General features: G+C 40.1%; 1 protein-coding gene across 1 annotated transcript; it reads right to left on the bottom strand.

The window, feature by feature from the left end:
• Window positions 1-4,111: 4,111 nt before the first annotated feature.
• pth3r (parathyroid hormone 3 receptor) lies at window positions 4,112-14,134 on the bottom strand. Its single transcript, XM_034120174.1, has 13 exons — window positions 14,036-14,134; window positions 9,548-9,653; window positions 8,136-8,246; window positions 7,892-8,016; window positions 6,491-6,585; window positions 6,239-6,386; window positions 5,927-6,080; window positions 5,778-5,838; window positions 5,621-5,687; window positions 5,424-5,518; window positions 5,164-5,305; window positions 4,711-4,752; window positions 4,112-4,617 (listed from the first exon to the last, which is right to left on the bottom strand). The coding sequence occupies exons 1-13, from the start codon at window positions 14,099-14,101 to the stop codon at window positions 4,156-4,158; spliced, it is 1,674 nt and encodes a 557-aa protein (XP_033976065.1). The 5' UTR covers window positions 14,102-14,134; the 3' UTR covers window positions 4,112-4,155.
• Between the last annotated feature and the right edge of the window lie 451 nt (window positions 14,135-14,585).

Raw genomic sequence — 14,585 nt, 5'->3', positions numbered from 1 at the left:
CTAGTCATCATGCTGGATCATTTCCTCCTCCTGTCATTTCCCATCAGCCTCTCCTCCTCTCTCCTTTTCCTTCACCCTCTTGCTAATGATGTCTGGATCCCGATTCGGCTGTACGGTGTCATTATGTGGACACTTTGCCCCCCAACCTTTCCTCTCTAATGAGCTGACAGCTGGTTGCCACCATACATTGCTGGTGGGGGTTGGTGTTTTTTTTGTTTGTCCTGGTGGAGGAGCAATCACTCATGCATATCTGTGTCTGGCGCTCCATATGTTCGGATGCTTTATATTTCTGTTTTCACACCAGAGCTGTGAAATATACAATTTTAGTCTGTAATCTCAAAGGACAATCAGAGGGCATATCTCTTATAAGCAGAATAAACTAGAAGTGTCCATGAATAGAATATAGAAAATGTGATTCAGGTTGAATTGCTTGATATACAAGATGATGTATGGGCCCATTTTTTATCATAAAATATTTTCGGATCCATTTTTGGAATGGTATGGGTAAGGAAGAGCACATTTTAGGGCAAACGTATGTCAAGCGTTTAACAGGAGTCACAGTTATTTGTTTGTTATGTACTGTTAGATTAAATTAGTTATATTCAAATCTGACAAATGTTGAATTACTGCGATGATATGTCTTAAAGGTGGGGTTGGTAAATTTGAGAAACCGGCTCGAGAATTTGAAAATACACAACCGGAGAAAATCTGCCACTTCCTTACAGAGCCCCTCCTCCAACACACACGAACGCGCACATGACCAATGAGGGCACGAGATAAGTTTGTGCACAGATGGAAGGCTGACCGGCAGGTAGGCCATCCAGTTATTTTAGCCGGGCCGGCTAAAATGATTGGTCGTGCTTTTTACAGTACTACGGCTTCCACAGATGACATTTTTGTATGGATTTTTTGTCAAAGCACTTAAGATATTCATTGCTATCGGGATGTTAAGAGCATTCCATGGAATATAACAAAAAGTGTATCTCGAGCCGGTTTCTCAAACTTACCTACCCCACCTTTAAGTCCATGTGCTTGGAGTTTGGTATGTTCTCTATTACTACTTAAAAACTAATCCCATTTCCTTCAGTATCATGATAACCTTATTCTAAATGCCTGAATGATAAGCAAGTCAAACTCTGTTCTAAAGTTATTGTGCTTTTATTTTATTGTTTACATTGACTATACATGGGATTTTTGTCTAAAAGGGAATGTGTTCTGCCTTTAGGGTTTTATGGGAAAGTCAGAAACAGTGCACACAGAAATATTGCTTGATAATTAGTTTATGTATGTTGACTTATATCTTGGGCGTAAACCAGTGAGGACATTTTACCTTGTAATGTTTCCTTTTTTCAACAGGGGGCAGAGCTTTATTCCGTATGTTTTCTAATTGCTTAGAAGTCCATGCTTTTGATGACTCACAGACATCTAAACAAAAAGGAAAGGATGAACAAAATTGCAGCAGCAGAGGATACAAATAATGTATGCACTAAGAATATATATCTCATGTTAGTGTATTCACATCTTTCTCGGCTCATGTATTTCAGAACGTTGAGGATATGTATCCACTATGGAATTGTCATATTGAGCCACACTGAGCTTTATACTTCTCATTATTGCCTCCAGTAACGGTGAAACCTCTTTTGTACACAGTGTCTCACCATATTGTCCCTACAGAGAGGAGACAAAGCCTCCAGGTGTTCTGCTCCAGCCACTTATAGAGATAGTCTGCAGGAGGAAATCAAAGAAATGAATCGGATATCTCTGGCAGACGTGATGACCATTGTTAACTACATGATTTAAAATCGCATTCTTAATTTTGCCTTTTATAGCCTTTCTGTTTATATCACATTCTTTAATCTCTTGACATTAAATCTTAATCTCTCTAATCTCTTAATCTTTTATTGTGTTGTTTGTAACCTTTATTTGGTTGTCTTTGGAAAGCTTTTTCTTTAAAAACGGGTATCAAACTTCAATAGGACGTACCTGGTTAAATAAAGGTAAAATACAGAATTAAGAAAACTGAAAAAACTTAAGTTATAACCCTCTGAAAGTTCATTTTGTGTAGGGATTTCTTTTTACAATTCAGATAAAATGAAGACCCCTTTTTGATTCTACTTTTACATCCTGAAGTACCAGTATGCCGTAAATGTGTGCATTGCCTTGAAAACACATAGCACATAGGGCTAACAAGTGGTAAATAAATCACCCCCATTCATTTTAGTTCAGTTTTATTTGATTCACTTTTCTCATTTCAATGCATACTCCTAAAAAAAAACTTAAATAATCTTACGCTTTATATTTTTCTCTATTTTATAACCGGCCCTGAAATATGTACAGATTCAATTTCCTGTGTGTTTACCTTGTTCAGCAGGTTTTTTCACTCATGCTCAAGGTCTTTAAAGAGCTCAGGTTCTTGAAGCTCGAAGTCAGATCCTGAGGACAAAGTGTGAAATTCTGGACGGTGTTGTGAGGGCGGTCGGGGCAGAGGTTACAGGGAGGAAGGGGCTGGGGGTTGGCCTGCGAGGGGCAGAAGGTTTGTGTCAGCCCTTAGGGTCCAGTCAGGCTGATAAATATGGCTGTATTTACAATATTGACAACAACAGAGAGACATACGCTGTCTAGACAAGCTGTCTGGACACTGCTGAATGATAATTATATAGAGTTCTGCAGTAATTAGTCTTAAAGTCTGGAAAAGAGTTAGCATTAAATGTTTTGTGTTTTTAGTAGGGCTGTCAGTCGATTAAAATATTTAATCGCGATTAATCGCATGATTGTCCATAGTTAATCGCGATTAATCGCAAATTAATCGCACATTTTGTATCTGTTCTAAATGTACCTTAGAGGGATATTTTTCAAGTTTTTAATACTCTTATCAACATATGAGTGGACAAATATGCTTTATATGTTTGTTTATTATCATTTGAACAATGACAAATATTCTCATGAATATTAAACACAACAACCTCTGAACATTACAAATATTCGCCTCAATTCAACCTGGAACCTCTCTCATACAATAATACTGTGTGTGTGTGTGTGTGTGTGTGTGTGTGTGTGTGTGTGTGTGTGTGTGTGTGTGTGTGTGGAGACACTGATATGGATCGTTGGAGCTACAGTATGTGCAGCTCAAGGCATAATGCTCGAACGGGAGCTGCAATCATGTTGCGCGCACTATCCGTGCTGAGTGTGCTGACTTTTCGTACAATGTCCCACTGTCTGGCTGCAGACTGCATAAAGTCAAGTGCTCGGCGCAGTTGTCGGCGAAATGTCATTGAAACAGCTCCTTATATCCGTTAGCGCAGCTAGCTAGCACCAGATGCTAACAACAACAACACGTAAGGTGTGCCTCGCTCGCGCGAGTCGCCCCACACATACACACCCTCCCGGTCCTCCCGATGGCCTGTCCGGGCCTGCCGGTGAGCGTGGAAGTGTGGTCTGCCACAAGCGGGCGGCAGGAGCGGGGCTGTCAGCATCAGCTTGTAGATGGTATTTTAAACTCGATGCGCTCTGAAACTACGGGGCGGCCGAGGACAAAAAATACACATGCGTTAATCGCGTTAAAATAATTAGTGGCGTTAATTTTTTTTTGCGTTAACGCGTCATTAACGCGTTAACTTGACAGCCCTAGTTTTTAGTTAGATGCCTGAGAAAAGGTCTGTGGTTAACACAAGCTTCAGATATTTTAATGTTTTGGTCCAAGACATCAAATGTGTCAGTAAATACCCCATTCCTTTTAAATGTCTCACACAATATGAGACTTAACTTCCTTATACCGTAAACTAGACTGCCCTTAGGGTTAATGGATGTGACATAAAGTCATGGGGCCGTGGTGTCTGTCTGTCTGTCTCTGTCTCTGTGTGTCTGTCTCTGTGTGTCTGTCTCTGTGTGTGTGTCTGTGTCTCTGTCGCGCTCTCTCTCTCTCTCTCTCTCTCTCTCTCTCTCTCCTCTCTCTCTCTCTCTCTCTCTCTCTCTCTCTCTCTCTCTCTCTCTCTCTCTCTCTTCTCTCTCTCTCTCTCTCCACACACGCACACACAGTTGTTGTATAAATAATGACCTTGACAAAACAATCCCAACACAAGAAAACCTAAAAATGTCATGTAGGTCCTCAGTCTTACAAAACTTCGTTTATGCTCATCTCTCAAATACTGAAAACATTCACAGGATGGTCTCCAGCTCTTTCAGAGATAAGCTGCTGTCTGGATCTTCTGCTCCTGGGTTTTGTGCCTCAGGTGCTCCATGAGTTGTGCTGTCATGATTTTCCTTGCTGGCTCTGGTGTGCCTAGCAAAAACTCCCTTCTCCGTCCCGGATGGTTTCCTCACTGGCAGCTCCTGCTGGGGGTCGGGGGTCTCAGCATCACCGGGCACGTATCCAGGCAGGCTGCTCTGCGGGTGGAAAGAGCCGTGGCGTGGCGGCCTGACCCCTGCCCCGCTGCCCGAGGCTCCTCCTGAGGACAGAGCCCGGGGGTTGGCAGCAGACAGACTGACGCTATGTGTGGTGGTGTGAGACATCATGCCGCCATAGTAACAGCTGCCTCCGCTGCTGGTCATCTTGGCTTTCTGCTTGAGGTCCAGAGCGAGGCTGCGTCTTAACCACGCCTTCTTTACCTCCGCCTGCACCTGAGAACAGAAGGAGGGAGACAGACAGAAAGTTATATTTGTTTCATTTATTATTAGAGTACATCTGCTTTTCAAAAGTACCTGATTCATTACCTCTCCATTGCAGAAACAGTAGATGAATGCCACAAAAAAGCCCTGAAAAAAATGTGATTTAGTTAAAAAACAGAACATCATGGCACAGTCTTTATGCTAAGCTAACAGCTGCTGGCTGAAACGCAATGTTTACCACACAGACCATGTGTGGTATATATATTTTAGTTGGCAAAAAGCAAATAAGTGTATTGTTTATTCAAATGTAATAACACACACTTGAAATGTGTTAAAATAACATATAAATATAAATCCTTGAAACATTTTTTTCACGAGTTTAGGATATCAGAAATGTTGCCTCATAGTACAACCCTGAGATAATATTTCTGGATTTAGCACTCTAATGCTTTTTTAAAGCATTTCAATATAAGTTATTTAATCATAGTCATAATAGAAGCTTGAATTAACCATTAAATCACAGCATTCTATGCAGAGTTTATAATTGTGTTTTCTGACCTGAGATGAATTGAAGAACATCTCGTAATGCATTTGAACCTGCCACAGCAGCCCTGTGACCTCAGTGTAGGGGAGAGCCATGAACACCATGTAGTGAACTCCAAACAACGGCATGAGGACTAATGTGGACTTCAGCAGCTTCCTGAAGATAAACAGCACAACATTCATGTCGTTTTTTAACATTTGTAAAAACTATAGTGTAGAATGATGGATGTGTATTAAACATTTTCAGTAGAATTTCAAAGTAAAATAAATATTACCGATACTGCTGCCGAGGGTCCAATTTACCAGTGTTTGTTTCCCACAGTTTAGAGGCCAGTACACGTATTATATTAACAAAGAGGAGAAAATTCACCTGTATGGACAGAGGTGTACAGTAAGGCCGCAGTTAGAATCAACCCAAGTGTAAAAGGTATTTACCATATACACAGTAGTCTGAAAAAGTATTTTTTCTTACAACAATGGCTGCCAGAATGGGAACTTGATAGATCCACTTCAGGTTCCCTGCACTGATGTCCCAACATCTGAAAGCAAAGAAAGAAAAAAGGAAACGTGAGGAATTATGACACAGCTTTGTGGTAATATAAGACACTGAAAAGCATCACAAGACTCACTGTGTGTCCGCCAGCGATGCTCGAGCACTGACCCAGACAGACACGAACACAGCTGGAACACCTGGGACGAGCGGAGAGAGATATTAGGATAATGTGAGTCTGTTTAATCCACTGTAAGACAGCAGAGTATCTGGTCTGATGCAGCTCACCCCAGCCGATGATGGTGAGGGCCCACAGGTAGTTCTTGTCAGAGAGGAAGGCCATGAAGATGAGGCTATGAAGATACAACCCCTCCACCAGGATCCAGTAATGATTGGTCGCCAGGAAATAAAGAAAGAGAGTGACGGCCGCTTTACAGCCGGCCTGAGGACACAAAGAAGAAGGAAACATCAACATGCCATAAAACATGCAAAGTCTATTAGCTCTGTTTATAATAAAGGAATAGTTTGACGGTGTGCTGTCAGCACAGTTATGGTGTTAACAGAATAAATGGTTATAAATATTAAAAACACATTGTTCACCATAGGGGGCTTCAATGCATTGAAGTCATCCTCTCTGTCTTCAGATATGGAGTAGAGCACGGTGTCCTTCACAAAAATGCTGACTGCCCGACTTATGAAGGAGGTGAAGAGGTGAATGTGGATGTAATTGCGTGTGCAGTGGAGCCGCCTGTAGGGTTAAAGACACATATTTTGACTTGTATGTTATTGATGATGTAGACAATAGACTGTGAATACCGATGCTTTTTGAAGAGATGTGTTAATGTTTCTCACTTGAAATAGCAGAGGATGGAGACGGCTACCAACAGTGATGCTAGAGAAATGGAATATCCGACAGTGTACATGAGGTGGAGTCTCTCAAACACCTTCTGAAGCAAAACAAAAACATGGTTAATAGTGCGCAACAGACACCAGAGGCCTGTACTACGAAGCTGGATTTTCGCTTAGCCGGCTAACTTCAGGGAAATCTCGGGCTTTCCGGTCCTACGACGCTGGTTCTCTTTTTAGCAGGCTAGATTTCCATGGTAACTTATGCTGAGCGGCAAACCTGCTCCGGAGCAGGTTAGGTGGCAGGCTAAGAGATCAACTCAGTGAAAGCACTGCCTGCTGACCAATCAGAGCTCCGTGTGCGGAGTTTAAAGCGATCAATTAATATTACAGGATAGAGGAAATACAGAAAAACTGCCGTTGCAGGAAAGACGGCCGGCCAAAATCAACTGACTGTGTGAACGTGAAAATTAATAGAATATGCCCTCCCATCTTCAGAGCAATCTGACTATTATAATATTAGCGTTAAGAAAGCTTACTTAAATATCTGCCACGACATAAGTAACCGGATCAAAGTAACATTAAGTACAGTCCGCGGCACTGTGAGTGCAGACGTCGATGTGTCCCATTATCATTCATATCATATCACATCATAATGTATTATATATTTCCTTATTTGAGTCAGCTTCTTGAGCCGTATCTGGCCGTGCAACACTCACAGTGTCACATACTGTATGCAGAAGTATTATTTTAAGCAACACATTAAGTTGACGAAACACTCGAGTCAAATGTAATTAAAGTCAGATCCACTCGTGTCTTGGACGGGGCAGTGATTTCATAAACCTGTTAATGTACGCATTCAAACACTTTTTCTTTTACCAGCTGTATTCACCTTGCAGGTGCAGCTATGTGGCTTTTATCCTGGATAAAGTGTTTAAGTCATGGATGTTTAAAGTTTAACTTCTTCATATTTGACTAATATTAAAGTTCACTTTTCATTCAGGAAGTATGACGCTGCGCTGTCAGTACGCTTAGGTTGTACACTTAGGTTGAACCAGCTTCGTAGTACAGGCCTCAGGTATGTCTAGGTGCTGAGGTATTACTAATTTATGCGGCTTTATACTGTTATTCTACTTTACAACATCTCAACAGCAAATACGGTACTTTTTACCATGCATTTATCAACTTTAGTCAACTTGAGATTCCAGTTTTCCATTGCTTCCGTGTCCAGTAAAAACCATGTATTCCAGATGTGTTTAGATTTTGAACATAGTATTTGCACAGTTTGGTACTACGGATCTGAATACACTGTTAAACAGCAGTATTCTGCAACACTGAAGATTTCAAAATCCGTCAAAATCCATAGACAAACACTCTTTGTATGTAGACAAACACACATGTGCGTACCTCCTCTTGAATCCTGTGGTTGGAGGTCAGGTATGTGGTGCACTCGGAGTAGTTAGCCCAAGTGCGGTTGATACTGGCAACCTGCTCCCAGTTTCCTGACACGTCACACTGTCGGTAAGCTTGTCCTACATGAGTGCAAAACATTAGCAATAGTGTAATTTTTCATTTGAATAACGTTTATTTCCTCCTTGTTAAGCTGCTCTATCATTATTCCTGCATGTAAGTGTTTCCTCAGCTGACCCACCTCTGTGGTTGAAGTCGTAGATGTACTCTGGACACAGCACTGACACCAGCTGACCCGCCCTGCTCCGCGGCCAGCAGATGATCCCGTCCCACTCGGGGACACAGTCACCTTCTTCACAAATAAAGGAACACAGCTGTTAGACAGGTAAAGATCAAGTTTGAGCTTTCCTTCATATTCAATGAGTATTTATTTGATCCATTGACGTGTAAGCAGCATTTAATTTGAATTACTAGACAAATATAGCTGCATTTGACCACTTTAGATACTGTTGGGTAGTTCAATCTGTATAAAAGCATCATGACTAGTGCACTCTTCTGGTGTTGTCATGTTTTGGGTGAAAACTTTAATCTGAAATATTAAAAAGGAGCTGTTATTTAAATGTTGTTCAGTAAAATGTTTAATATTTTCATGTGACATGGAGTTGAAGAAACAAGTAGCATTACATGGAAATACTCCAGTAAAGTATCTCAAAAAAGGTTTGAATGGTTATGATTAGGGCTGCTTGATTATGGCAAAAATCATAATCTCGATTATTTGGGTCAATAATTGATATCACGATTATTAAAAACGATTATCCATTTACTTTGAAAACATCCATTTATTGAAAGAAAAACATTTGAACAGTATGTTTTTAACAGTTGATTACCCTGAACTTTAAGTATAATTCAACTGAAAAACCAAAAAAAAAAAAAAATAATAAAAAAAAAAAATAAAAAAAATAATCGTTTTATTTCGATTATGTTGTTTTTATAATCGTTGCAAGCCAAAATCGTAATTGCGATTAAAATACGATTAATTGAGCAGCCCTAGTTATGATTGAAGAAAATATCACGTCTTATGGTTTCCTAAAATATATACTGTCAAATCTTTTATTGTTATAGTTTTATATTGGAGGATTTTGTATGATATCTGTGGATCTGATGTTTGCTGCGCCTCACTTGGACATTACTTTTCTTCAGACTGTGGGCTCCATCTTCCTCTCCAAATAGATCATTCAAACAATTCATCAGTAGCATGAATGAAAAATGACCTGCTTTTGTCTGCACCCAAATTCATCTCTGTTAATCACAGAGATACTGCTCAGCAGGATATTGGATGGGTGCCATATCTGATCCAAAATAAATAATTGATGTAATAAATACAGTTTCTGATTACATATTTGGACATGCACTCCCTGACCTCTTCTGTTTTCATAGTAACAATTGGTATGCTTATTAAGAAATAAATATTTTAAAAGATAACAAAAACTCTTTGACTTTATTGGCAAACTCAACATATTCAAAATGTTTAAGTAATGTTATGGAAAGGTTTACATTTTATTCATATAGTCTTTTTAATGACATGATAACTACATTGAGCACTGTCCTGTCCCTAATTTAAATGGATACAATTATACAAAAAAGCACGCTAACCTTGAACCAGGGCCAACTGTGCCTGGATGTTCCTCTCACATCGGGCGTGAGCACCAATCAGAACGTAGATCTGCTCATCTCGGGTGATGACATCATCAGAGTCGATCTGTAGAGAAAGATGCAATAAAGTTATTGAAGTGACGGGGAACATGTTAGTTAAGTACAATTTTGAGGTAATTTAATTGAGCATTTCCATTTGCTGCTACATTATATTTGTACGCCACTACAGTATATAACCAACAAATAACGTATCATCTATAATTAGTGTGAATGCTGTGCAACAGCCACAAACCATTCAAATATCAAACTATTCAGCCTTTTCAGCACATGATGGGAAACTTTCAACTTTTTCAAAATATGTTGTACTTTTTGAAATATTCAGCTTTTTAAACTATTTTTTTAACATGTAACTCAATGGGAGGAACCTTCAAATCCTCTTTTACCTACACCTTGCGCCAAATGCTACTCCTTCCACATACTTTCAGCTACAGAAACCATTCAAATATTAAAATGTTCAGCTCCTTCAGGACATGTGTGCTATGGCTTTTCTTGTTTTTGACCTTTATACTTTTTGAGATATTTAACTTAGTTTGGAGCTTGGTAAAGAGGCCTTCTTCAGATTTTAACATGAGTGTGTATTGCGCAGCTCGTTAAAGGCTAGAGTGTGTGATGTCACAGCTAGAGTGGAGGAGAGCTTGAAATTTTTTTTTTTAAAACTGCCATAATTCCCAAACCCTACACTCCTGGGACATAATTTATTGTGAAAAAAGTAGGAAAACCTCTCTAAAAATCAAGAAAAAAAATTAAACAAAATGCCTTCTGAGGGCATGAAGTGACAAAAACGTTCAACATGTCTCCATTAGGGCCCATTGCAAATCAAGCCTGATCTGTCCTCAGAGCAGCAGCTGCACACCTTTAGTAAATCTGCCAAAAATGCCACATTATGGACCCGAAAGTACACAAAAAGCAGATTCCGACCACCACGCATGCATGGGCTGCAAATCACCGACGAGCTGATACCTAGTTAGCCAATGTATACAATTCTACTAAAGAAAGGGTATAAAATGTACTGAGTTGTATTGTGCCATACGGGTTCATGCAGTTATGAGGGGTCCTCACCTCCTCATCTGAAGCGCAAATGCGGCGCACTATTATGCGTTTATGCCGCGCAAAATTTGTGGAAGCGCACCACAGTTTATCCGCCGTTTAGACCACTAGCAACCCACAATCGGAAATGGGTTGGTGTGCAGAATTAATAGAATTACTTTTGTGATTTAAGAATATTCTGACACTCATACTTTCATACTTTTACTCAAGTAAAATGTTGGATATTAGACTTAAACAGAGTATATCTACTTCTACACTGTGGTATGATGAGTACTTTTACTTTATTAACATAGGCAGCAGGCTAGTTCTTCTTTCACTACTGCCTGCTTACATACTTTTACTTATAGGTAACGATTTAAAGGTGGGGTATGTAATTTATTTCAGAAACACTTTTTGTTATATTCCATGGAATGCTCTTAACATCCCGATAGCAATGAATATATTAAATACTTTGACAATAAATACATAAAAAAATGTCATCTGTTGAAGCCGTAGCGCTGTAAAAAGCACGACCAATCATTTTAGCCGGCCCAGCTAAAATAACTGGATGGCCTACCTGCCTGTCAGCCTTCCATCTCGTGCACAAATGTATCTCATGCCCTCATTGGTCATGTGCGCGTTCGTGTGTGTTGGACTCTGTAAGGAAGTCTGAAGGAAGAGGCAGATTTGTTCCGGTTGTGTACTTTCAAATTCTAGCGTACTCGAGCTGGTTTCTCCAAAATGACCTACCCCACCTTTAAATGTAGGATTTTCCCAGTGTGACATTAGTAGGCCTACCTTAGGCTACTCAAATAAAGCATCTGAAAACCCACAGATTAAAAGTCCCTCTGAAGTATTTTCCCAGCTACAAGGCGATGTGTCAGCCGCAGAACCTCCAGAGGATCTAATGTGCTGCCTCCAGGTGTTGTGAAATAGTTTTGTGAGAGTGCGGTATGTCGTGATCCCTCGCAAACTGTTTTTTTTCCAGCGGAGGGGCGGCCACTCGCCACATGGGGGTCTTTACCTCGAGACCTCGGCCATGCCGGTGAGAGCCGCTCCACACAAGCAGCTCTGTGTTGGCGGCTACATTTCACAACAGAGCAGCAAAACTAGCAACTACAGAAATCACATGAGAATCCTTTGACCGACAGAAGAGGGCGGTGAGAGAAGCGATTAGGCAGAGAGATTCAAAGAAAGATACTTGGCAACAGTTGGAAAGAGGTAGAATAGTTAAGTTGCATGAATAGAAGCATCTCATAACGTAATATATAAACGTTATCCATCATAAGGGCTGTTTTTCAGAAGACTGAGCACTTTCATTTTTGAGACTTACAACTTTAGGCTCAATACAAAGGAGCCAACGGACAGGCAGCAGGAATGACACGAACGATATCTACTTAAATCTTAAATTCACATTCAGTGTGAATGCACCATCAGTTTTTCAAGGTTTAGCAAAAATGCACATGGAAGAAGTGAGCATTTGACTTGATAAATGAGACTTGGGTGATACATCACAATCAGAGTTGATGTTAAACCCATTTACTTAAATTCTTCAAGACAGTTTCAGTTTCCCGATGTAGCCATGCGAGAGAAAATACTTTCTTGAGATTTGTGAGAAATGTATATTCAAATGATCATGTTGTGAATAGAATATTCCTTTAAATAGGATTCTAAATCTAGAAGTTGAATATATACTTGTATTTATTATTTTCTGTAATTATTTAATCTTTTAAAACCATAATCTCTATCTATCGCTGAATGAGGTACCATGGGGTTTGAGCTCATGGCCCACTGATGAACTGGGTGTCTGTGGAAATAATCCTGGGAAAAATCACAAGGGGTGCACACTGTTTTGATTTATAGGACTTGAGATCCACCTGCAACTACCACTTATAAAGAAAAGATAGTGCAAATCTTTCAAATTGTAACTTTAGGCAAAGGATTTGAGCACTTCCTGCACCGCTATCTTCCTGGAAAAAAACACGTTAAACTGACTAACTGGAAACTTTTTTTCATGTTGATGGATATGTGATAACTAACATTCTTGGCATAAACCTTTAAAATAAACCGTCAATGGGTGAGCACTGTTTTCAGTATTGTATCACTCATTCCTTACAGTGATTTGTTTTGGGAGGGGACTTGAAGCCAAAGTCAATACAGAGAATTCAGATGAATCCACTTGTTTTTGTACTGTGGACTGTGGACACACCCTGGCTGTGTTGGCAATCCCATTAAAACACTTGTCGATAATTTCTGCCCACAATTAGATATTGGTAGTTTTATGTTAAACAAAGACGGCCTCGACAAAACATCCCCATAAATGAATACAAGCAAGTCAATACGGAGAAGTCGTTCCCTTTCGTTGCACAGGAGGGTTTTGTGCTGACGGACAGGGAGTGTTAGCAAAACAATCAGCTCTCCTTTGTGTCATAATTGAATTTGCTCTCTCAGACCTCTGCTTCATGTGAAGTGATTTTCGGGCTGACTGAGCAGGAGGTTGTAATTCTGCCTGAGGTCGACACTCAGGATCGACCCGGTGAAGATAAAGAGACGGCGCTCAGAGGCGACGGTGGTCTGGGAGCTGCAGGGGGATCACCCTTCAGAGGGTGAAAGGTTAAAGGGGTCACCCGGATGGAGGTGAGGTAAAGCAGAACACAGGTGATTTGTTATTGTGGAGATTCTGCACTTTAGTGTGAGTTACCTGTGCAATTCCCTAGTTATTATCAGTCACTTCACTAATGTAGAGGCAAAATATCCTACAATTATATTAGTTTTGTTGTTATTTCTATGGTATTAGTTAGGCATTTAGTTAAAGGGTCCATACTGCTAAAAAAAACGATTCGCTATCCCCTCACTTGTTAAAAAAAGAAGAACCACTCTACTCTCTATGGTTAGTGTTGCTTGTGAATAGCTGGCACATTTTCAGTCACAGATACATGACATTTTCTATATTTGTCCCAAAGTGCAGAAGTTTGGGAGGATTATTTCTGTCTCAGTCATGTTATAGTGTAAGATATAAAGCTCCTGTGTGAAAAGCTTAAATGTAGAATATAAAAACGAATCCTTTGTTAAGACTGAGCATTGAATTGCTGCTTTGTTTCATTTAAGGAGGAGATTCCCAATACAAATAAGATCTAATGAAATAGGATCCAATAGAACTTTGTTGCACAAATCATAAATACAAAAAATAAAATGGGATTGCAAATATTCGTGTTTGTTTTCGGGGACCAAAAGTAAATGCAAAGAAACTATTTTTCCCTCCATGCTTGGAAAAAATGTGTCGATAAACTTAATCAAATAGAGGAAAGTAAATAAAAAACAATAGTTGTGAAACCCATTCAATCAATGAAGTAATCAACAATGCAATCACCAAAGCGCTCAGGATAAGTAGATTAAACTCACCAGTGCAATCACTATCATGGCACTGTGGAAAAGAGCCAAGACACCGGTTCCTTTAGCAGGAGACATGACGTCTTTTTTCGACTCAAACTGGACGTTTGTTTGACATCAGATCATCTTATCCTCCTCACGTTGCATTGAAGGAACTCATATCCCAAAGTTAAGGTCTCTTCTTCTCTGGTATCCCATCGTTGCTCATGGTGTTCTTGTTTCTGCAGATTCTTCTTCTGGAGCTTTTTAAAAGTTCTCTTCTCTGCAGGCTTCTCCTCGAGGCTCGGTGGACATCACGTCTCAGGTTTGAGGGACAATGTAGAAGTGTGTAATGAGAGAAGAGAGACAGAGGGAAGCACTGTGGACCAAATCTCCTCCTTTTACAGTTCTTTGGACGGCTGTCTATCAGACACAGGTTGGCTTTGATTGGCTGTGGCTTCCACCTCAGTTAACCCTTCGTGCTCATCGGCTCTGCTCCTCTGTCTCTGCTGTCTTGTTTGTAGATCTGTTTGTTTCTCTGTGGCTGTTTTTTTCCACTTGTCTCCTTCCAGACAAAGTAAAA

Source organism: Trematomus bernacchii, unplaced genomic scaffold, assembly GCF_902827165.1.
Source record: "Trematomus bernacchii unplaced genomic scaffold, fTreBer1.1, whole genome shotgun sequence".
In the NCBI taxonomy this organism is placed as follows: Eukaryota; Metazoa; Chordata; class Actinopteri; order Perciformes; family Nototheniidae; genus Trematomus; species Trematomus bernacchii.
Note: the sequence above shows the minus strand (reverse complement) of the source record. Positions and strands in the feature narration are given on the sequence as shown.